We start from the raw sequence: 22,938 nt of genomic DNA, 5'->3' as shown, positions 1-22,938 counted from the left end.
TACTTACAATCTGCAACCACTCACCTACAGACACCTCCCAAAGTGAGTTAACTCCTCCCTCTCTTCTGAACACAGTAAACATGGGGGGGGGGGCACGTGGCTGCACAGTTGGTACCACTCCACAGGTGTGTACCACACCACACCAGGTGTGCACAACATACCTGGTCCAAACTGTCTTCTTTACCCTACTCAGGTTTCTGGGACAGAGTCACACAGGATGAGGAGATCTACTTCCCGTACGAGCTCCTCCTTTGCTCTCAGGAGCCCTTTTCTAGTTTCATGACCTACAGACATATATAAACACACACACACACACACACACACACACACAAATTTAAGTTGAGATTCCACACATCAAAGAAAACACAGGACAATTGTCTTTCTGAGTCTGGCTCACTTCACTTATCCATTCTCCTGTAAGTGCCTGACAGGTACTTGAGCCATACATTAGCCACAAAACAACTGAGGACTGACTTGCTTTTAAATTTGGTAGATATGGAGGCCATATCGTGATTCTTGTGATTCTTGTTAGTGCTCCAAGAATTCCAGAGTCTTTTTTTTCCATAATTTTCTTTTATTGGATATTGTCTTTATTTACATTTCAAATGTCATCCCCTTTCCAGGTCTCCCCTCCGTAAACCCCTATCCCATTGCCCCTCCCCCGTCTTTATGAGGGTGCTCCCCCACCCACCCACCGACTCCGCCTTCCCGCCCTGGCATTCCCCTACACTGGGGCATGGAACACCCACAGGACCAAAGTGCCTCTCCTCCCACTGATGTCCAAGAAGGCCATCCTCTGCCACACATGCGGCCAGAGCTATGGGTCCTTCCATGTGTACTCTTGTTGGTGGTCCGGTCCATTCCCTGGGAGTTGGGAGGGGGGGAGTCTGGCCATTTGACACTGTTGTTCCCCCCCCAAAGGGCTGCAAACCCACCTCAGCTCCTTCAGTCCCTTCTCCAACTCTTCCATCGGAGACCACGCGCTCAGTCCAAAGGTTGGCTGTGAGCATGTGCCTCTGTATTTGTTAGGCTCTGGCAGAGCCTCTCAGGAGACGTATCAGGCTCCCGTCAGCAAGCACTTCCCAGCACCCCCATTAACGTCCCAGTTTGGCGAATTCCAGACTCTTTAAACAAGAGGCAAATGAGAGTGGAGTTCAGCGGCTCCACCTTGAGGCAATTGCACCTGCGCAGTGGAGGCAGCGGAAACAAGCTTTGCAAGTCTAAAACACAGACGCTCTCTCTCTGGTGTTGAGAAGTATTTTAACTACTTAAACCGAATGCTGACTCTGTCCAAGAAGCCTTTTGCCTTTAATCTCCTCCCTCAGGGACAGCTCATCTCTGTTCCTCTGGGCACTTCTCCACCCTAGACTGCTCTAGAAAGCTATTCTTACATCCTAGATAAACCCAACATTGTGAATCTCTTGGTTCTTCTACTCCGTATCAGCTCCCACTATCTGCCAACCTCCAGGTCTCTATCTGTTAATGGAATTGAGTGGTTTGCCTAGTGCTCAGAGACTATTCAAGAGTTGGCAGGGAAGAAGTAGATTCATTCGAGGGTTTAGATGATTTTTAGATTTTATAGGGGTGAAACTAATGGCTGGATTAAAGTGATCCTTTACCTTTGGAGCTATGGGTTAAGATGCTCCTAGCATCACTGAAGCTTGCGAGTGGCTCAGTATTCTCCTGTCATCACTGAACTGGCAAACGGGTTAAGGTACTTGTGGTTTGAATAGGTATGACTCCCATAGACTTATATGTTGGAATGCTTGGCCCATGGGGAGTGGCACTATTAGGAGGTATGGCCTAGTTGGAGTGGGTGTGGCCTAGTTGGAGTGGGTGTGGCCTAGTTGGAGTGGGTGTGGCCTTGTAAGAGGAAGTGTGTCACTGTGGGGGCAGGCTTTGGCGGCTCCTATGCTCAATCTCTGCCAAGTGTGGAAGATATTTCCTGTTGCCTATGGATCAGAATGTAGAACTCTCAGCTCCTCCAGCACCATGTCCGCTTGCACTCTGCCATGTTTCCTGACATAATGATAATGGGCTAAACCTCTGAGACTGTCAGCCCCAATTAAATGTTTTCCTTTATAAGAATTGCCTTGGTCATGGTGTCTCTTCACAACAATGAAACCCAAACTAAGCCCTCTTGGCACCAACAAGTCTATTTGGCATGGGTTTTTGCTTTGTCTCATTTTCCTATACCTCACTCCCCAAATAATTAGCCAATACTCAGCTTGACCTGAAATTAAGATTAGGGAAAATGTCAACCAGTCACACAACCTAACTAGTCATCTTTCTGGTCTTACGGGAACACTTGTGGACAGCATCAAAACTGCACCAAGAGACTTGATTGCCACAAGGATTAATGACCATCTCACCATCTTCCTGGACATAGCTGCAATTAGGCTCCCCCAGAGCGCCACACAAGCTTTTGCACGTATGGCTCTGGCAAGATGGAATCTAGCTGGAAGCCCCCCCCCCAACAAACACCATGATCCTCATCCTCCCACCCCCTCCCCGTGATCCCCATCCTCCCACCCCCTCCCCGTGATCCCCATCCTCCCACCCCCTCCCCGTGATCCCCATCCTCCCACCCCCTCCCCGTGATCCCCATCCTCCCACCCCCTCCCCGTGATCCCCATCCTCCCACCCCCTCCCCGTGATCCCCATCCTCCCACCCCCTCCCCGTGATCTCCATCCTCCCACCCCCTCCCCGTGATCCCCATCCTCCCACCCCCTCCCTGTGATCCCCATCCTCCTATCCCCTGCCCCCTGGGTAGGTGCTGGTGAAGCTCTTTCTTTTCCTGACACTTTCACGTGAGCCACTGGGCCACTGGCCACACTGGCTGACAGTGGAACTGGGCTTTTCCTCTAACTGGGCTTTAAGGCTCTTCCTCAAAGCACTGTCTTGGGATTCAGAAAAACAAAAGGATTTATAAGGAGGGACAGGAAGAAGGACAAGAGACCATGGGCAGGAAGGTGTGTTTCAAGCCATCTTTACCACATAGGACATGTCTTTTCTCTGGCCTGAACACTGTAATGGGCCTTGGTCTCTTATAGCTGGCTTCTTCATTTTCTTTCTCTGTTTTTCATTTTTGTTTGTGATGTATGAATGTGTGTTCGTGTCACGGGGGAGGTGTACGTGTCTGTGCCTGTGGAAGCCAGAGATCAATGTTGAGGGTCTTCCTCTATCATTCTGCATTTTACTTTTTGACATAGGACTTCTCATTTAACCTGGTATTTACTGTTTCAGCTAGACTGGCAGGCTAGCAAGCCCTTGGAATCCATTTGTCTCCATACACTCAGTGCTGGGAGATGATGCAGCAATGGGCTATGTCCCTGGGACAAGTGGTCTGGTTAGTGCTTGGGTTAGTCTGTGGGTTCCCCCACACTGTGAGCTGTTAAACCATGGGTAAAGGTTTGTCTGGACTTGCTCCTGGCTTGCTCAAACAGGCCCATATCATGCCAGCCCCTGGAAAAAAAATTATGCATGAGAGACTGCCAAGCATGTGAGGATGAGAACGAATTTCAGACCTGACTCCTGGAGACTAGGGTTTGGGGTTATATATAGACAAAGAAGCAGGACTGTCTGAGGTGTCAGAAAGGTGGTTGTAGGTGAGGATTAAGGGCGCATCAGTGATCTGTCAGAACCAACCACTTCACAGGATATATGTTTTTAAACAATGGTGGCATTAGCATATTCTGAGTGTGAAAATTTTAACCTCAAAAGGTCACCCGTAGATATCTGTGCAGGCCACAGGAAAGGACCAGTCACTTAAACTGGTTTACACCTTTCAGTTCCTGAAAAACACAAGGATTGCCATGGTGCCCCAGGTGCTATTTTCAGGAAAGCTAATATAAATTCACGTGATCCCTAAAATTGGTAGTAAAAGCTACTTCGAAGCCAATGAAGAGTTTCACAAACCTCCTCCTCTTGCTCAGTTTTTGTCTTGGGCACCCTGGGTAAACTAGTAACGACATTGTGCCTGGTTCTTCACCCTACAAACCAGCATCAAAGATTTTGGGGAGTTGAGAACGTGTGGTTTCTCACTGCACAGAGTTTGGCTATCTGAAAGAGGGCCTTGGGCTAGGTTCATTCCCCTCTAGACTGTCCATTGTGTAAAATATAGCTAACCAATAACAACAATAGCACAAGGATAAGGATGGTTTTCTTGATATTTGTGGAACCGGAAGGTAGTATCAACTGATTGGGCCATAGGGAGAAGACGTACTTCATTTGGCCCACTATCTGGCTGACTGGCTGGGAGGTGTTCACAAGTTTGGGAGCATCCAACCTATATAATACCTCCTAAGTCAGCTTTCTGTAAGAACTTTGAGACGAGAGTTCCCCTGGCTTCTCCATGAGCTGGCTTCCCAAGTAAAGTCACCTTCTCTTTGCCTCCATACCGTGTCTTTCAAATTAACTGTCATGCCCTGCGAAGAACAGCAACCCTGATTCCTATTAATAGTCTGAGGAACATTGGATCTTGAGCATTTTTGTTGTTGGTGGTGGTTTCTTAAAGACAGGGGCTCACTGTGTATTTTAGGCTGGTCTTGATTACGATCCTCCTGCCTCATCTTCCCAAGTGCTGGGATCACGGACGTGCATCACCATGCCTGCTTGAGATCAACTGTAGGTCCCTATTTCATGTGACTTTAAATACTCTTCTTAGCTGAGGAAGAAGCAGAAGTATGTGTGTTCCAGTGGGGCGATTCGAGCGTCTGGGACAATGGAGAAGCCGATGATCTGAAGGTGCTCGGGCATCTATCTAGGTTAGGTCTGCACTCTTAGAAGTCATATCCTTCTGTGCATTTGTCTGGAGTGTCCTCCTCACACAGTCTGGAGCAAGTAGATGCCCTTCCGGGTTCCCTGTCGAATCTGCGGTTGCAGACGCGGCGGCTGCTCGCGCCTGCGGGAAGTGCGGCTGCGCGCGCCTGCGGCCTGACTGCGCTATTTCATCATTCACCGGGCGGGCCGCGCGCCCCTTCCGTAGCCGCCCTGCGCACCGCCTAGGCGGCGTGCTCATGCCCTGTCTGCTCCCCGCGCTGCTCAGAGCCACCCGCGCCGCGCTGCCGCTACTGTCGCCGCCCCGAGTGGTCGCAGCGTCCGCGTCTCAGCGGCTCCTCAGCGCTCCCGCGCAGCCCGCCGCCTCCCGGAGCAGCATGGACAGCGCCGAGGAGCTGCTGGCCCCTCTGCGGCTAGCCGTGCGCCAGCAGGTACCGACCCTCGCCCGCATCCGCGCGCGGCACCCCTCGCCCGCCCGTCCTTTCCCTGTCCACGCGCTGCGTCGGCGTCGGTGATCCTTGGGCCTCGTGCCCTCGCTGCACACCCGTAGGCTTCGCCTCCCTCTTTGAGCACCCGGGTGGCCCGGTTCAGCGGCTAGCGGCTAGCTGATGCTGCGCGCTTCTTTTCTTTAGTCTTGGGGGATGCTTTGGGAAGCCTTCCCCCTTCTCTTCACCTTCCTTGCTTCTGTATTCAGCCTCAGGACTGGCTCAAAGATACGGTTGAAACGTGGCTGTGGGGAGGTGTCGAACCCCCCACTCTCCAATACTGATGCGAATTCATGATCCCTCTCTCTTGTCATCTTCCTGCCTTCTGAAGAGGGTGTCTGGAAACCAGCGAGCTTTCGGATCAAGCTGGAAATTGTAGGTGGACTGACTGAGCCACTGAGTGAAGTCATCCAGTCTTAGGGTGGAACACCTGAAAATGTCATTTTGCAGAAGGGAAGGGAGGTTTTTTTAGCTGGAGAATCTGGGGACTTAATGCAGACCTTCTTTTTCCTGTAGCACTGAGTGGTGGTGATCAGACTTAAGAGAGGGAAAGGAGAAAAGTATTTCGGATGATACCCACACCCAGTGAGAGCCCAGAGCTTTGAGTAGGGCCGGGCATCCATGACCTACTAGCTGTAAACACCGGTCGGGTTGCTCCTGCTCTAGCGCCTGATGCAATCGTTTGTCTTGCTAAGGACGGTGGAATCCTGTTTTAAAGAGAATTCATTGGAGCTGAGCTGCTGCAGCTTCGAGGGATTCTGCCACTTTGCTCTCGTTTGAGCCTGACTCAGTTAATAGGCTTTCATTTTGAATTTCACTATGGGCTTTATTTTTTTTTTTTTAATTATATGTTCTGTACATTCAGTCTCCTTCCATCCACCTTCCACTCCCCACATAAAATTATGTATAATTCCTTTGTTTTCGTGTTGTAACTTAAAATCTCCCTCTTTTGGAACAATACATCTAATTTTGGGGAAGAAAAGCACACACTGCAAACCCCTCCCTCTGCCACGTTAGCCTGGAACTGCAGTACATAGTATCCATCTGTAGTAAGACTGGATCTAGTTAACTTCAGGACGCATTGATCATGGAGAGGTTTCCTCTACTACTTGTGACATTTGTGTCCTTTGTTAAGTTGTTTGTTTTGGCTTGTTTTTTGGTTTTGTGTGTCTGTTTGATAGGTTTTTTTTTTTTTAACTTTGGGATATTTTTTGAATAGTTGAATTGATTTATTTAAGTTAGTTTGGATTCTTTTTCTAAGTTTCCAGAAGTACATATACATTGATTAGTTGCCTGGAAATTTTGAGTCATACTGAGTCCAGTGTCACTGGGACAGGTATGGAAAAATGGAATACAGTCTGTCCATTTCACAAGTTTTCATTGTGAAGCTTGTGCAATTGAAGACTTACTAAAGTGTCGTTTGGACGATATTAAAGGATTGTTCTTAACAGTGGCATGTATTTTGAAGGGTGTTAACAGTAGCTGGGCCCCAAAATAAAATTCAAGCTTTTTCAAAACTAAAGTTTTGGAAAACTGGTTTCTGTTTAAGTCTGAGCTTGACAGATTCACAGTGCCTCAAGAATTTTTTTATGAGATAAGTAGTGATATTAGCAAACAAATTTTTTTTTAAAGTATATTATGATAAATGAAGCTCCAGATGACCAGGACACAGTGTGATGAAAACGGGCATTGGAAAAGATTTTTTTTTTTTTTTTCAGAGTCCTAAAATACATTCCTGGGTTTATGTAACCGAGGATAAAAAGTTCAGTGCTGTGGTTTCTGAGTTAAAATAACTTTGTTTCTTTTTTGAGATAAGTCCTACTCTGTGGCCTCAAACTTGAGATTCTTTTCTCAGAGACAGGGTTTCTTGTATCCCAAGGTGTCCCCAAAGACGGCATGTAGTGGAGGATGACCTTGAACTTCCAGCTTCCACCTCCAGAGGGGCTGGGATCGAACCTCAAGGTTTCTGCATGCCAGGCAAGCAGACACCACTGAGCTGTCTCTAGTCCTTTGAAATTACTTGAAAAATATTTTCATATATTTTTATTTATTTTCTGTATGTATGTACACATGCATGCTACACACTCATTTGGAGATCAAAAGACAAATCTTCAGGGTATCATTTCTCTCTCTTTTCTTTTCTCTTTCTTTCTTTCTTTCTTTCTTTCTTTTTCTTTAATGTTACTGTATGTGGAAGTTTTGCAGGAATATGTTCTTTTCTTACGACATGGCGTCCCAGGGAATCAAACCCAGGCTGTCAGTCTTGTCAGCCTATGCTCTTACTGGTTGAGCCATCTTACTGGACCTTTTGAAATCACTTGTAAGAAACTGCTGTTTGTCAGAGATTTGATCAACGGATTTCACAGTTACCAGAAAAGACTTAGAATTCTGCTATGTATGATTTCTTTAATAGAGTTTACCTCAAAAGTACTTTCAAATACTTAATACTGTATGTCATAATATATAACATATATAGTAATATGTGTGACAAATTAGAAGGTAAGAGATTAGCAAATCATCATAAAACTTTTTATTTTGCTTTAGAAAATAACTATTTTCAGAACGATGTTCGTGTTATATTGGCTTTTTATTTTAAATAATTTTTAAAAGTTTTAAAATTTCCCAGTTTCCATTTTATTTTGTAATACAAGTATTCCTCTACCCACAATGTAGACTGGTAAACTCTTTGTGTATTGTAAATAGGATAAGTTGAAACTGCCTGATAAACAACACCTAAGTTACCTAAGAACCCCAGCTTAGCAGCCAGGTGATTGTGGAGTGTCTTGTTTACCCTTCTGATCTGTTAGCTGACTGCGAGCTACCTACAGCTTGCTGCTGCCACCCGGCATCCCAAGAGTATCCTGTATATCTCCGGTCTGAGAAACAGTAGAACCTCAACATTTAAAGCACGGTTTCTACCAAGATGAAAACAGTGTAAGTTAAAGCTTAAGTCAGGTCCTGGCTGTTCAGCAAAAAGCTCACAGAGAAGCTCTTATTCTTGTGACTTCTGATGGTTAAAGAGGAGCCCTAAGGATGGAGAGATGGCTCAGTCAGTACTGAGCTTGCTATGTAGTCATAGGCACCTGAGTACGATCTTCAGCGTCCATGAAAAAAGCATTTGTATGATTCCAGAGCTGGAAGGGTGGCGCAGATGGAGCCCCACTCCTCAGGGTACCCTGGGGGCCCTGAGTCCACAGGCTTTAGAAGTTGTGTCTTAGGTTTGGAGTGCTGTCTTCACATCCTGCTTTCCCCACTCTGTCCACTGCACTCGGCCTGGCGTCCACCACCAGCCTTGCAGCTTTGTGCTCACTTCCTGTTCCAGCATTCAGCTTTGTCCTGTTCCTTGTTACCAAGGTTGCTTTTCTCATTTGAAAACAACAACCAGAAACAAACAAAAAAAAAACTAGGCATGGTAGGACACACCTTTAATGCCAGCACTGAGGCAGGTGGATCTCTGAGTTCTAGGCCAGCCTGGTCCACAAAGTCAGGTTCCTGGACAGCCAGGGCTACATAGGGACCCTTTCTTGGGTGTGTGGGTTGGGGAGAGGGGGAAAGACAACAAACAAACAAACAAACAAACAAAAAACCCAAGAGCATGAAAGGAAGGATTCTGTCGAAACAGTGATTCAGGGTTACATGGTTGCTGTCTTGTGGATCTTCATACTTGTTGGTACAAGCAGGATCTTTGGAGGTGACTGGCCTGGTCTAGAGGTTATAGGTACTGGTGGAACAGTTTAATGAGGTTTTGCTGTTACTCTCTAAACTTGAGGGTGTGGGTGTGGCTTGAAGCTACAACAGAGAAGTTGTAGTGGAGGCTTTTTTTTTTTTTTTTAATTTAAAGGCTAAGGTGGAACCTAACCATTGTCCATATAACAAAGCTTTGAAGAGTTGCTAGGCAGGCCTTTTTATCCCCGCCCCCGTGTGTGTGTGTGTGTGTGTGTGTGTGTGTGTGTGTGCGCGCGCGAGTGCGTGTGGGGGGGTCATTTTAAAGATTAAACTGTGGTAGCAACATAACCTTGTCATTCCGAATACCGTCTCTGAAGTTGAGACTGCGACTTTGCTTTTTTATAGCTTCGCTTTTAGGCAAGTGACTAGTTAGCCCTCAGTAGCTGAACATTTTTATCTATTGTACAGAAAAGTTTTAAACATGACAATGGGTTCATGTAAAGTATTGCACCTCCTGCCCCAGCACACAGTACGTCTTACCAAGTGCGTCCTTGTGGACTACTAGCCAGCGGAACACGGGTTCCAAGCTGCTGTTGGCCTGGAAAGCTTACGTGTTTTCTTAGATTCTTAGTCTGATAGCATTGTGAACCCATGCGTGAAAATTAATGTCTTCTAAATTTGAGAAGGTGACAGAAAGACCTTTCAAAATTTCCTTCTTGGCTCTGTCACTCTAATGGGTGAGGGACCCTGAAACCTGCTTCTTAGTTGTGGGGAGACTTGAGTCTTTCTTGGCTTTGATTTTCTGAGTCAAGAGTGATTTAAACTTCTTGTCTAACCTACAAAGGACAAATGAAAAGTTTATGAAGTTTTTTTTAGTCGTTATAAAACATTTGGAAATCTAAGATGGACTCATTGACCTTAGCGAGAACCTGCTAGCCACATGTGAAGCCAGGCACTCTCCAGCGGTGAGGAAATGGTGCTGTGTTTTTCTTGGGCTGCTGAGTATGACTTGGGCGTCTCCCAGAAGGAGCAATGAGGATGTGGTCCCTTGGAATGAAGTTTTCTGTGTCACACTGAGCATTAGTGTGTGTGTGTGTGTGTGTGTGTGTGTGTGTGTGTTGTAAACTTCCACCAGGGAACAAGGTCTTGCTGCAGTGCAGGTTAGTTTCATTCACTGTGTTCACAGAAGCCCCCAGATGAAGTCGGGTGCTGAAGAAAAATAGCTAGTAGGAATCCTTGAGTCTAAGGCATCGCTATGATTCTTTTTGGTTTAAAACCAAAGTTTTACTTCTTTACTTTTTTCCCTCCTGAGATCCTAGGCCCTGGAGGGATCCTGAGCATTCTCCTCTGGCTTGCCAAGTCCACGCATCTCCCTTCATTCATGACAGTCTCTTCTAGAACCAGTGTTCTCTAGAATATTCCAGTCAGAAAGTGCAAACAAAACAAGAAGCAACAACACACACCAGAACCGAATGCCGGCTACTTCTGTCCTTCAGAATCTCCTAGTACATTTTCTAGGAGTTAGCACAGTAAAATGTGACATAAAGACCATACCTTATGTTGTGGGTAATTTTTATAAAGTATTTGTTGACTGAGAAAAAGTTGTTAAATGTTTGGAAAAAAACAAGCATTAGCAATGGCAATGCTAGCCGGGCGGTGGTGGTGCACGCCTTTAATCCCAGCACTAGGGAGGCAGAGACAGGTGGATTTCTGAGTTTGAGGCCAGCCTGGTCTACAGAGTGAGTTCCAGGATAGCCCAGGCTACACAGAGAAACCCTGTCTCGAAAAAACCAAAAAAAAAAAAAAAAAAAAAAGCGATGCTGCCAGTATCTAAGCAAGGAACACATGATGCCTTTACCAGAGCACGTGAACAGGAACTGCAGCAGGGTAAATCTGGGCAGTGGCTTAAGCATCTGCTTACTTCATTACAGCTCCCAGGAGACAGACCCAGAATTTACACGCTGAAATACACAGTGCTTAACTGTTAGTAAAGTAAAGAAAACATGGCTACCGTCTCAGCCCTTTGTATATGTTAGGAAAAGGTGCTTCTCCCCGGGATAGCTTTGGAGGCAGCCAGGTTGGAGTATTTGGAAATATGGTTGGCTGTTGCTAAGCTAGGGGAAACACAATGGTAGGAAGATGCACACTGAGCACAAGGTAGGGACAGTTACCAAGCTAAGGACAGTTTATGTTCATAAAGTAAAGGTTGACAATGAGACTGGCTTAAGTTCAGGGTATTTGGGACTAGTTTCATGTCAGTGTTAGATGATTTGAGATAGGACAAGCTGGCATCTCGTCTGAGGGGGAGAGGTTAGATAGGGAAGTGAAATCAGTCAGGTGTTGGAGCTAAGGAAGCAGAGTTTGATGTTTCCTGAGAGAGAGAGAGAAAAGGATTCAGTGGGAAACAGACTTGGCTTGAAGCATCTGTGGCCACAGTTAGGTTGAGGTACCTGTCAGCAGAACAAAAGCTGTCAGCCATTTTGCACTCATCTTGCACTATTATTGGGAACTATTGCAATACCTGGTTTTCTGTAATTGCCCAGGAGGTAGGGGTGAGAATGCAGGGCTCTACTGTACTCAGGAGTCTAGAGAGACGTTCAGTTCCAGGCTTCACAGGTTAGGAAGTGAAAGCTGAGTCTTTCAACCCCAGCCTCCTTTACTGTGGCTTGTCCGGGTGTTGCATCTTATGTGTGTATTTTGGATTTTCTTGTGCTGATCTGTTAATTGGTGACATTTTATAGTCAACCATCTTCCCAAATTTTGCCTCTTAAAAGTTTTTTTTCCTTTCTTATACATTATAGTTGAATGTTTTAGACTATCACTCTTTACTATCCCGAGGGTTTAAACTCTGGCTTTCTGAACTGTTTTAGGCGATTTCTTTAGTCTGTCTCTTAGGTCACTAATTAGCTGTGTCTGATATGCTGGTAACCAGTCTGAACATTCAGTGTCAGTAGTTCATATCAAGGTGAGCTCTGTTCTCTCCCCACAAATTCACCATGTGAACGCATTCTTTGCATTCTTCTGGACTGTGCATGCTGCAGACGCACGCAGGCCTTCAGTTATTCAGACTTAGAGAATAAACATGTGAAATTGTCATTGGTGTACAAATACTCGTTAAGTGCATGTTTAAACATAGATAGAGAACTAGTGCTTCCTGATTCCTGAAGCCAATCCTGATTGTAGCTTGTCTGTTGGCCAGGGAGACTTTGTGCGGAAGTTAAAAGAAGATAAAGCCCCACAGGTGGATGTGGACAGAGCAGTCGCTGAGCTCAAGGCCCGGAAGAGGGTCCTGGAAGCAAAGGTAAGTCTTAGGATGCTGAGACAGAACCGGCAGTAGTTGAAGGCGGCTTCTTCTTCTTTTTTAAAATCTCTTCATGTAGGAAAGATCTTGAAAACTTTCTGAACAAGTGCCATTTGTTCTCATTTTTTTAAATTCGGTGTGTCTTTTCCTCCTCTACCTGACCAACGTCTTATCTTCTCTGAGAGCAGCTCAGGGCTATGTTGCTCAGTGGTGGAGCATTTACCTAATGCATTAGGCCCTGGGTTTGACTCCTAGTACTTCAAGAATGAAGTGCAGCTTACAGTGCCACATTTTCTCTAAAGCTTCCCCACTTCCTGAACCCACATTCTCACTGTCCCCCCAAATCCTAGACATAATAAAATACATGAATTTCCCAGAAGACATTGCTCCTCTGTAAGAATTCGCCTGGGATTAGATTTAATAGTTGTATTATAATCCATCTTATATTTAACTCCAGATCCTGTAAACCTCCTAATGTCAAATTTAAATATCTGAGAGGTTGTTTTGTTTTGTTTTGTTTTGGATTGGGGGAGGGGTGTCTCTGTGTTTGAACATCTGTGCCAGAGGTCCCTGTTGGGTCCCTTCTTGCTGTCCCTTTTATTTTTTGAGACAAATGTCTCTCACTGATCCTGGAGTTTATCAGTTTGGCAAGACTAGCTAGCCAGTGAGCTCCTGGGATTCTCTGACTCCATCTCCTCAATACTGGGGTTACAGGATCCATGCCACCGCACTGTGCTGAGGTGCTGCTGAATTCAGGCCTCTGTTAGTCAAAAGCACTTACCTGCTGTGCTGTCTTCTGAGCCTTGAATCTGGGGTTTTAAAGTGATATCTTATGTAATACATTAAAAACTGAGATTTTGCTTAAATTACTTCACAGCATTTGCATTTGGGGAAGTGTAGTAGACCTGTGTATTTTTAGTTTTCTTGAGACCAAGACTTACTGTAGCCAGTTTGGCCTTAAACTCCTGGCTCAATAACTCAATTCTGGGATTGTAGGCATGGGCCACCATGCTTAGTCTCTCCAATCTTAAGTAACTATACTCTTTGCTACACAAGTAGAAGGGTCTGCATTGTTTAGCTTCTCAGTGCTGTGAGGGACACACCTGAGAGGAACCAAAGGCTTATTTGGCTAGGGTGTCAGGCTGATTGTCTATATTCAGCCTGTTTGCTTAGACCTGTGGTGCAAATGACATGGGGGAAGAACACAGTTGGTTGCCTCAAGACACACACACACACACACACACACACACACAGAGAGAGAGAGAGAGAGAAAGAGAGAGAGAGAGAGAGAGAGAGAGAGAGAGAGAGAGAAGAGCAAATGAGCCTTCAACAAAGAGCTACTAGGGACTTTAAGGTCCAAACTATAACAGCTTCTTTTCTGTCCCTCAAAGTGTTTGTGGGGACTGAGGCCTCCAGTTCAGCTCCTCAATGTCTCGTGTCTCTGGCATTTTATACTCGATTCTACCAAATTCAGATAATGTTAGAACTCCACTTACCTCTCTTCTTGCTTACTCTTACAGGAGCTGGCATTGCAGCCCAAAGATGACATAGTAGATAGAGCAAAAATGGAGGATACGCTGAAGAGGAGGTTTTTCTACGATCAAGCGTTTGCTATTTATGGAGGTAAGGGGTGAATGAAGCCACAATGATGTGGTCTTACCATGTGTCTTATTTAGAGTTTCACTGGTGTGAAGAGACACCATGACCAAGGCAGCTCTTATAAAGAAAACGTTTAATTGGGGTTGGCTTTCAGAGGTTCAGTCCATTATCATCATGGTGGGAAACGTGGCAGCATCTAGGCAGACATGGTGCTGGAGAAGAGCTGAGTTCTATATCTTGATTAGAAGGCAGCCAGGAGACTGTCTTCTGCAAGCATCTAGGAGGAGGGTCTCTCCACGCTAAGAGTCTGAGCATGGGAAACCTCAAGCCCATCCCCACACTTCCTCCAATAAGGCCAAGCTTTCAAATGTGGGTCTGTGGGGCCCAGACCTATCCAAACCACACTATGCTTAGTGAAGAGCTTGGCTTGCTAACTAATGTTAGCAATTCAGTTGTGTCAGATCCATAAAGGAGAGAGGTCATGTTTTGCATTTTTGTTGTTCAAGAGTTAATATCTGGCTTAACACCCACTCTTAGTACTCCCCGCTCTGTTAATTACCTCTCCTTTTAACATTTATTTCTTTGTTATTTATTTATTTACTTACTTACTTACTTACTTATTTTTTTCTGAGACAGTTTCTTTGTATAGCCATGGCTGCCCTGTCCTGGAACTCTGTAGACCAGGCTGGCCTCAAACTCAGAGGTCCTCTTGCTTCTGTCTCCTGAGTGCTGGGATTAAAGATCTGTGCCACCTCCATCAGCTTTGTTTGTTTGTTTGTTTGTTTGTTTGTTTTAAATGGATTGTTTCCTATACAATACATCCTAACTACAGTTTTCCTTCCCTCTATTCCTCCCAGTTTGTCCTCACTTCTCCTCCCGTCTACCCTCTTTCAACCTCTCCCTGGAAAACTAACAGACAGCCAAAGGTTAATAAAATAAAATGTAATAAGAGAGGAATAAACACCAAACAGATTGGAATGAAGTGAAGCAAACAGAAGGAGAAGAACCCAAGAAGCAGATATAGACACAGAGACACGCTCACCCACACTCAGGAATCCCATAAGAACACAAGACTGGAAGCCATAATATGTGCACAGAGGACTCTTAGGATGGAAAGAAAGAAATGAAAAGAATTAAAAAATGAAAGAAATCTTCAAAAGGAAAAAGAAAACACCCTGGCATGACATTATGAGACAAGGAGCCTCCAAAGAGACCTTTGAGCTCCCTTTCTGTATCCCAGTGAGACTCCCTTGGAGAGAACTAAAGTTTCATTTGCAAGTGGCTATCAGTTGGAAACTTCTGGGTTAGGGATGGGGACTCGTGTCTGCTTCTTTCAGCTCTAGGACCCTGTCTGCATGCAGGCCCTGTACACGCTGCCTCGGTCTCTGAGTTCATATAGGTGCTGCTCCTGTTGTTCAGAGGGCCTGGTTTCCTTGGTTTCCTCCCTCCCCTCTGGTCTTACACTCTTTCTGCCTCCTTTTCTGCAAAGTTCCCTGAGACCTGAGGGGAGGGAAAAGGCTGAGTGTGTCAAGGTCGCCCACTCCATCTGAGAATTCTTGGAGCTCTTTTTCGCTTAGTGGGTAGGGATTACAGGCTCAGACATCAGGCGTTTGCTATGGCCGTGTATATATTGATGCATTCTTACTAAGGCCTGCAAGTGCCCCAGTGTGTAGAGCACTGTTGTAGCTCTGATGCCTGGCTCCCCTCCTCACAGACTGCTGTCATACGTGGACCTTGGTTTATTCTTTGTGGGCATTGGTCAGGGAAGTATTCTTCAGGCAGAAAGATGACACACGTTTTTTCCAGCCAGCCTGTAGTACGTTGTCACTGTGTGTTGCCTGGATTTGCTAAGCCCGTCTTTGAATGTTTTACCTCTTGAGGTTTAACTCACAGTCCAGGTGCCCACAGTAAATCAGAGAATACAGTGCTGGCCCTTAGGCCATTGTTCCCTGCCTGTGTGGCTGCTTCTCCATACACATTGCAGTCTGCCTTTTCATCCTGTGCCTGTATCGGTGCTTCATTCTGTGTAAGTTGGGGCTGCCCCTCCATGAAATTACAGCACCGATAGTGAGTGGAGGGAGCTTTCAGGTTTCCTTTGGACAGCCAGCTGTAAGTCACACTCTTTAGCACAGAGGGCTTGCTCTGTGGGCGGTGTCTGTGTGTGAGAGTAATGGGAAAAACAATGTTTGTGTCTCTTCCTCACAGGGGTCAGTGGATTGTATGACTTTGGGCCGGTAGGCTGTGCTTTGAAGAACAATATCATCCAGACCTGGCGGCAGCACTTTATCCAAGAGGAGCAGATCCTGGAAATCGACTGCACCATGCTCACCCCTGAGCCAGTTTTAAAGTGAGCATCGCTTGGATGGGAGAGGGTCTTTAAACGTTAATAGTTAACTGTTTGATTACAAACCTTTGTGCTCATTTAGAAGATTAGTGAAGAACAAACAGAAGCAGTATATGCCTGCTGCTCACAGATGGCCAGGTTGGAATTGCTGTCTGTCCTTCCGTTCTCTGTGTGTCCCGGTCTATCTGAACATGACCAACACATTGCATTGTTCCATGCAATGTAAGTGAGCGTTTACTTATGGACTTCAATCTGTCGCCAGCATTCTTGGAGCCATTGGGATGGTTCTGCAGGTAAAAGATTTGCTGCCAGAGCTGATAACCTTAGTTTAATTCGCTAGCACTACATGGTATAGAGGGTAGACTGACTCCTACAGCTCGCCCTCTGACCTTGCCACATACACCCACATACGGACACACAGTGAATGAGTCATTTTAATTTTAAAAAGCATTTTTTGATGACAGCATAGTGTTGTATTTTACATATGTTATATTTATGAATATAACATAGTTTAGTGTGTTATCATAGGGATTTAAGTTAAAGTATTTCTGAATTTGTGTTTGCATAGCTACACTGTGGATATTCCCTGGGTTGTTTATCTCCATGGTGTAAATTGCTAGTATAATAGGCATTCTCACCCAATGCAAAGGTTAAGATTCAAGGTTATTGCAGGTAGGGTAGGGTTTCTGTAACCGTGCAAGAGGGATTCTTACCACTTTGTGTCTCCCCCTTATTACTGTTTAATGTTGTCTGAGAAGGGCCAGTTTTTATTATTATCCTCATTGAGGTTCTCTTAATAATCACAGCCAATTAAGATGAGAGGCGTCCCTGTTGGTGAGTCTGGAAGATCTGGATAAATCCATTGAGCTATTTGTCCCACTTACAGTAACTAAACACTAATGTCAGCGTAGGTGAGGATCTGCTGAGCTGGGATCCTTAGCTCATCCAGTTCCTGATGACTTTGGCCTTGGCTAAACTTGACTTATCCTGAAATGTCATACAGCCTTAAGACAGTTTGTAAATGTGTGTAATCTAGCTCATCTCTTTTTCCATGGCAGAGAAATACTTGAGAGGGGATAAGAGCGGAGTCTTCTCAGGGTGTGTGTCTCTGTCTGCCGTATATTGTTAGTCTAGTTGTAGTTTCCGTCTTGACATACATGGATCTAAACTCTGGGTAAACATACTTGTAGTCATACATTTTTTGCACCTACTTTTAATAAGGGTTCAATCTCTCCTCTAACCCACCACCCAGCAGAGGTAGTGGAAGAGAAAAGTTATTAGGATGTGGGGGAAGTGGAAGGTCAGCAGTAGTCCTTTGGGGGTGAGCTTGGTCTTCTTTGGCAGCAGTTCAGTTCTGTAACAAGCACCAAATATGACTCAGCAGCTGCAGACCAGTCCTCTAGGCAGGCAGACATCAGGCTCGAACCAACAGCTTTGGTCCAGTCCTTTCAGCAGGCAACTGTAGTTCAATCCTGAAGAAACCGCCAGTCTCTCCAACCAGCCTGAGATGAGGCAGCAGAAGCTGAAAGCTTCTGCAGGAATCTCAGGAGCAGTTCTTGGGCAAGCTTCTCTCAATGTCGGAGTTATCACAAGTTGAGCTCAGCAACGCAATGTAAGGGGAACCAACCCTTGCCTGTCATTAGCAAAGAATAGTGAGGTGGAGCAAACCTAACCAAGGCTCAGTGCTCATCCCCCACTGTCTGTGGGATCATATTTATCAAGTGTCCTTTCACCTGTGTCTGCTTCAGGAAACCAGTCTTTCACGTGTTTGCTCTAGCAAGACATCCCCTCACTTGTGTGCCCCAGCAAAACATCATTTGACGTAACTAATTTTGTAACTAATTTTGCAAAGAACTAGAAGTTTCCATAGGGGATCTCTTCTGAGATGACATCTTGTGTTCACTTGTGGGTTTACTTGTTCACTTAGGACCTCTGGCCATGTAGACAAATTTGCTGACTTCATGGTGAAGGACGTGAAGAACGGAGAGTGCTTCCGCGCGGACCACCTGTTGAAAGGTATGTGTCTGCATCTTGCTTGTGCTTGATCAAAACAAGGTTGAACTTAGTTCTCAAGTTTTTGCATTGGTTTTAATATATTCAAATTAAATGTACCTTTCAAGTCTATGTTACAGTCATTTACAGATTTAGTTATATTCAGATAATAACTTTCCTAATCAGCAAGTGATGAAGACATTATTATGGGCCGGGACTGTAGCTCAGGGGTAGACGGCTTAGCATGTTAGTCCTGGGCAACCTAGGTAGCATCCAGGCCGCCCTGCTAAACTGTCAGTGAACAAATAGAAGATAGGAACACTGGCGTCCTATTTGTCTTAACCGCCTGGCATTGGTGCTCAGAATGTGCCCCCTTTTCCTTGCTGGAAACTGTCGCTCACCAGCACCGTTCTTCCAGCTCATTTACAGAAACTGATGTCGGATAAGAAGTGCTCTGCTGAGAAGAAATCCGAGATGGAAAGTGTCTTGGCCCAGGTGAGAAGTTGGGAGACACATCAGAGCCACCCTCATCTGTTGGGAGTTCCGCCTAAGCAGAGTGCATTTACAGTTTTTCTTACTCCATGTCAGTCGTGAAGTCCCTTGAGCGTACCTCACATTTTCTTCTGTGGCTAAAGACAGTTGTGTTCCTAACTTCTTTTTTTCCTGTGGTTTTCATCAAAGTTTCTGTCTAGCTCAAAGTAGTCTAGATCTCACGATGTAGCCCAAGCTGGCCTCCAGCTTGAAGTGATCCTCCTGTCTCAGCCTCTCAGTTGTTGGGATTACAAGCATTGAGCTGTCACGCCTAGCCTAAACCCATTTCTTCCATTGCTCTATGTAAACCCGGGTAGAGAGCTTTGTAACCGGGTTCTGTGCTGAGCTTGTGAGGAAGGAGGGGCTCCTGCTGAGGCGGAGTGTGGAGGCCAGACAGCCGGAGGACTCAGTTTGGGTCTCTCCTTCCACTACGGAGATCCCTGGGCTTGAACTCACGCCGTCGGGCTTGGTGGCAAATACCCTTTCCCAGTGAACCGTCCCACCTGCCCCATTTTGGGTTTTTTGTTTGTTCGCTTTGTTTTGTTTTAAAATCTTCTTGAATTGGGATTCCTCTTCGCCTTTGCACCATGCTTACTTTTAACATTTTGCTTTTTTTCTTCATGGAAATTGGCAGACTCTGCACCCTTCGCCTGCTTTTCTCTTAAGCACATTCTTCTCTGTGGTGGGTAGCTTTGCCTTCCAGCATCAGCTGTGACGTTTTCTTCATTTAAATGGAAAACCGTGTTCGTCTGCTTGTTCACCCATCCAACAGTGTCAGTCCCTGTGGGGCATAGTTTGACCCTTTCCTGAAGCTTGTCATGCTAATGTTAAGTTTAGAAAGTTATTATTATTATGTTTTAATTACAATTCTACTACAGTTGCATGTTCTTTCCAGTGCCGGGAGTGGAACTGTGGAACTGTGGCCTCGGTCCCACGAGTCCATTTGATTTTCTTCCTTTTCCAAAGGCTTCACATTTATTAAAGGGAAATGAGAGATGCCTCTAATTGCCCTTGATTTATTTTGTTTTATTTTTTTATTTTTGGAGACAGGTTTAACTATGTAGCTCTGGCTGTCCTGGCTCACTATGTAGACCAGGCTGGCCTCAAGACTGGCCTGCCTCTGCCTCCCCAGTGCTGGGATTAAAGCTGTGTACCACTATGCCTGCCTCCGCCCCTACCCCACCGATTTCTTATTTTCCATTCAGGATTACTAAGGATATTGCCATATATATGCCTTGGAGTGTCTTTGATCTTACCTGTTGCTTTCATTTCCAAGTAAAGTCAACTTTGAGAACTGGGGGTGGCCGGCCTGGGGAGCTGTGATTGCAGTTTGAACGCAAGGCTTTCATATTCAGGGCATGAATTTCGTTACTGTTGTTATATAGAAAACCTCAGTGTAGAGTGAGGGGTGGGAGCTGACGCAGTTCTCAGAAATGTTCTCTGTAGCTTCACGGCTCAAAGCCGAGCTGATATGGAGCCATGTCATGGCAAAGCCACACTAGTTCATGTCAGTGATTCCAGTGCCACTGTGGGTTTGTGGGCGGGCGCTCCTCTGAAGTGCAGGTCCACCCTTCAGTAGGAAGACTCAACCATTGAAACTTGCTTTCCTTGTTCCCCTGTCTGTGTCTATGTGTTCTCAACTGTGACTACTTACTCCCCCTGCTTCCCCAACCCCCCAGTCTTTGTTGACCTTTCTCTGCATATAGAAACTTGTAAAATAAGTTTTAAGCCTTTTTTTGCAAAAAAAGTAAAAAATATAAAATTAGAAAATATACTTGAAAGGTAAAAAAAATCCTTTAAAATTCCTTGAAATTAATTTTCTAACTTTATGGAATATGAATAAATATAAGAGAAAAAATGTAGTCACTATTCACATTGTCCTGAGTGTTCATCTTTGTCTGTGTCATTATTAGAGTTTAGACATTTGGTAAATGCTTTTCTGATTCTCTGTGATCATCTCCATGGGCAGTCACTGTGACATGGGGCAGGCCCATTGAATGATGAGCGTTTCAATGTGATTTTGTCCTCTGCGCTTGAATTTTTGACTAAAGAAACTGGGAAAGCGTCTCTTGCCAGCTATAAAGAAAATAGAGACTCTGTCTTTGATCCATGCCTCTGTCTTGTTTTAACTGATTGGTTTGATCCTTACTGTCCAAATGCACAAGCCATCATTTTCATAAAGCCCAAATGGACGTCTGAGGGTTTCGTGCTGTTCATGGTTCTGATTTAGGAGTTAAAGACTGGTGCTTTTCCATCAGTGGTAGCTGTCAATCACACTTCCTGATGGCTGGACTGTCTGGACTGAGCTGCAGGAATGTCTGCTGAGACGCACCGTAGCACTTCTCAGTAACTTTCCTGCTCACTGATGTGACAAGATACTTTTAGGCTCATTGTGTTTGCTTCATGTCTCAGACCTGGAGTCAGCCATTTTTTCTAAGCAGACCTTGTCCTTGTTAGTGGATTTTTATTGGTCACATGTTGGGCTGGTGACCTGCACTTAGTGTGGCTGGCACAGTGGAGGGATACAGCTGTAGATAGTACTTGATCATGCGCCCTGTTCTGTGACGACTGTACTAATTATCTTCTTTATGTGCCCTCTAGCTTGATAACTACGGACAGCAAGAACTTGCAGATCTTTTTGTGAACTATAATGTAAAATCTCCCACCACTGGCAATGACCTGTCCCCTCCAGTACCTTTTAACTTAATGTTCCAGACCTTCATCGGGCCTGGAGGAAATATGCCTGGGTATGTATTGCTTTTCATTTATTTGTTTATGTAACACACTTACTAAAATTGCCTGTGACAAAAGGTGAAACTCAGCCAAGGAGGAAGGCTGCACATTCACACATTCATAAGCTAAAGCAGGGTGGGGTTTTGTGTTTGCAAAAGTCTGTGATCATCAGACCTTCCAGTAAGCTTTATAGGATGGGAGGGGCAGAGAGGTTTTTGGTTTTTTTTAATATCATTGTTTATACGCTATATTTAGAAATGATTGAGAATATGCCCTGTAGCTGCACTTATATATTAATGAAACCTGGAAAGGGCCATAAAAATGACTATTTGGTTTGTTAGAATGAAAAACAGCAAACTTTAGGGTTTCTTTTTCTTTGGTTTGTTTTTTGTTTTTTGTTTTTTGTTTTTTTTTTTTTTTTTGAGGGTTTCTCTGTGTAGCCCTGGCTGTCCTGGAACTCACTCCGTAGACCAGGCTGGCCTTGATCTCAGAAATCCACCTGCCTCTGCCCTGCCCCGCAAGTGCTGAGATTAAAGGCGTGCACCACCACTACCTGGCTAGGGTTCTTTTTCTTGGTTTTAAATTTGTTTTACTATTTGAAGTAAGCCTCTAGGAACACTTTTTAAGTGAGTATTTTGCAGTCTTTTCTGTGAAGTTAGAGAGACAGACAGCACTGGCTATAACACTGTTGTGGTTTGGGTGAGTACATCCCCTAGGTCTTACAGATTTGCATACTTAGCCCCCAGCGGATGAACTGTTGGAAAGGATCCTTGGTGTAGGTGTGTCCTTGTTGGAGGAAGCATGTCGCTCTGTGGGATTCAAGGTTTCCTGTAGATCTGGATGTAGATTCTCAGCTAGTGCTCCAGCACCATGCCCTCTTGCTGCCACCCATCCCCCCCCCCATGGTGGTCAGGGATGGACCTTCTAAAACTGTCAGCAGGCCCCCATCACATGCTTTTCTCCTGTGAATTGTCCTGGTCATAGTGTCTCCTCACAGCCCTACAGCAGTAACTAAGGCAGCCGTATTCGCTTGGCTTTATCTTTAAGATAGAGAAGGACAGAAACATTGGTGGACAGGACAATGCGGAGAACACAGATGTGAGAGAGAGACCTGACGCGGTTGGTGACTGCACACTGGCTGCTCCTGCAGGGGGCCTGGGTTTGGTGCGCACCCACATGACAGTTAACAACTCTCTGTAATTCCAGTCCTAGGGAACTGGATGCCCTCTTCTCTGAAGACACTGCATGTATGTGGCGCACATACATGCAGACAAAATATTCAAGCACATAAAATAAACAAATCTTTTTTAAAAAAAGAGGAGGGGGCACTTAGCCATGATGGAGGAAAATATCTTAGGGAAATGGGCAGGGAAAGTGTGGAAGAGTGCGGAAGAGGTGGGGCTGAGTGGGTCCCGAGAGGGACCGACGGCGGGGGGGGGGGGGGGGTAGAGAAGAGCAGTGGACGGAGGGGACAGACAGGACCGTGTGCATGAAGACGCAGACGGAG

At 45.4% G+C, this 22,938-nt stretch overlaps 1 protein-coding gene across 2 annotated transcripts in view; it reads left to right on the top strand.

The window, feature by feature from the left end:
- Positions 1-4,943: 4,943 nt before the first annotated feature.
- The window catches only part of Gars1 (glycyl-tRNA synthetase 1), a 39,748-nt gene continuing 21,753 nt past the window's right edge, over positions 4,944-22,938 (top strand). For both annotated transcript variants that reach the window (XM_076913311.1, XM_076913312.1), the window contains exons 1-7: positions 4,944-5,211; positions 12,131-12,232; positions 13,753-13,855; positions 16,037-16,178; positions 18,103-18,191; positions 18,586-18,662; positions 21,300-21,445. In XM_076913311.1, the coding sequence (XP_076769426.1) occupies positions 5,020-5,211; positions 12,131-12,232; positions 13,753-13,855; positions 16,037-16,178; positions 18,103-18,191; positions 18,586-18,662; positions 21,300-21,445 (851 nt within the window). In that variant the 5' untranslated portion in view covers positions 4,944-5,019. The remainder of the gene's footprint in view (positions 5,212-12,130; positions 12,233-13,752; positions 13,856-16,036; positions 16,179-18,102; positions 18,192-18,585; positions 18,663-21,299; positions 21,446-22,938) is intronic.

The sequence above is a fragment of the Arvicanthis niloticus genome, chromosome 15, assembly GCF_011762505.2.
Source record: "Arvicanthis niloticus isolate mArvNil1 chromosome 15, mArvNil1.pat.X, whole genome shotgun sequence".
NCBI classification, from domain to species: domain Eukaryota; kingdom Metazoa; phylum Chordata; class Mammalia; order Rodentia; family Muridae; genus Arvicanthis; species Arvicanthis niloticus.
The sequence above is the reverse complement of the archived record's forward strand: the minus strand, read 5'-3'. Positions and strand labels throughout refer to the sequence as shown.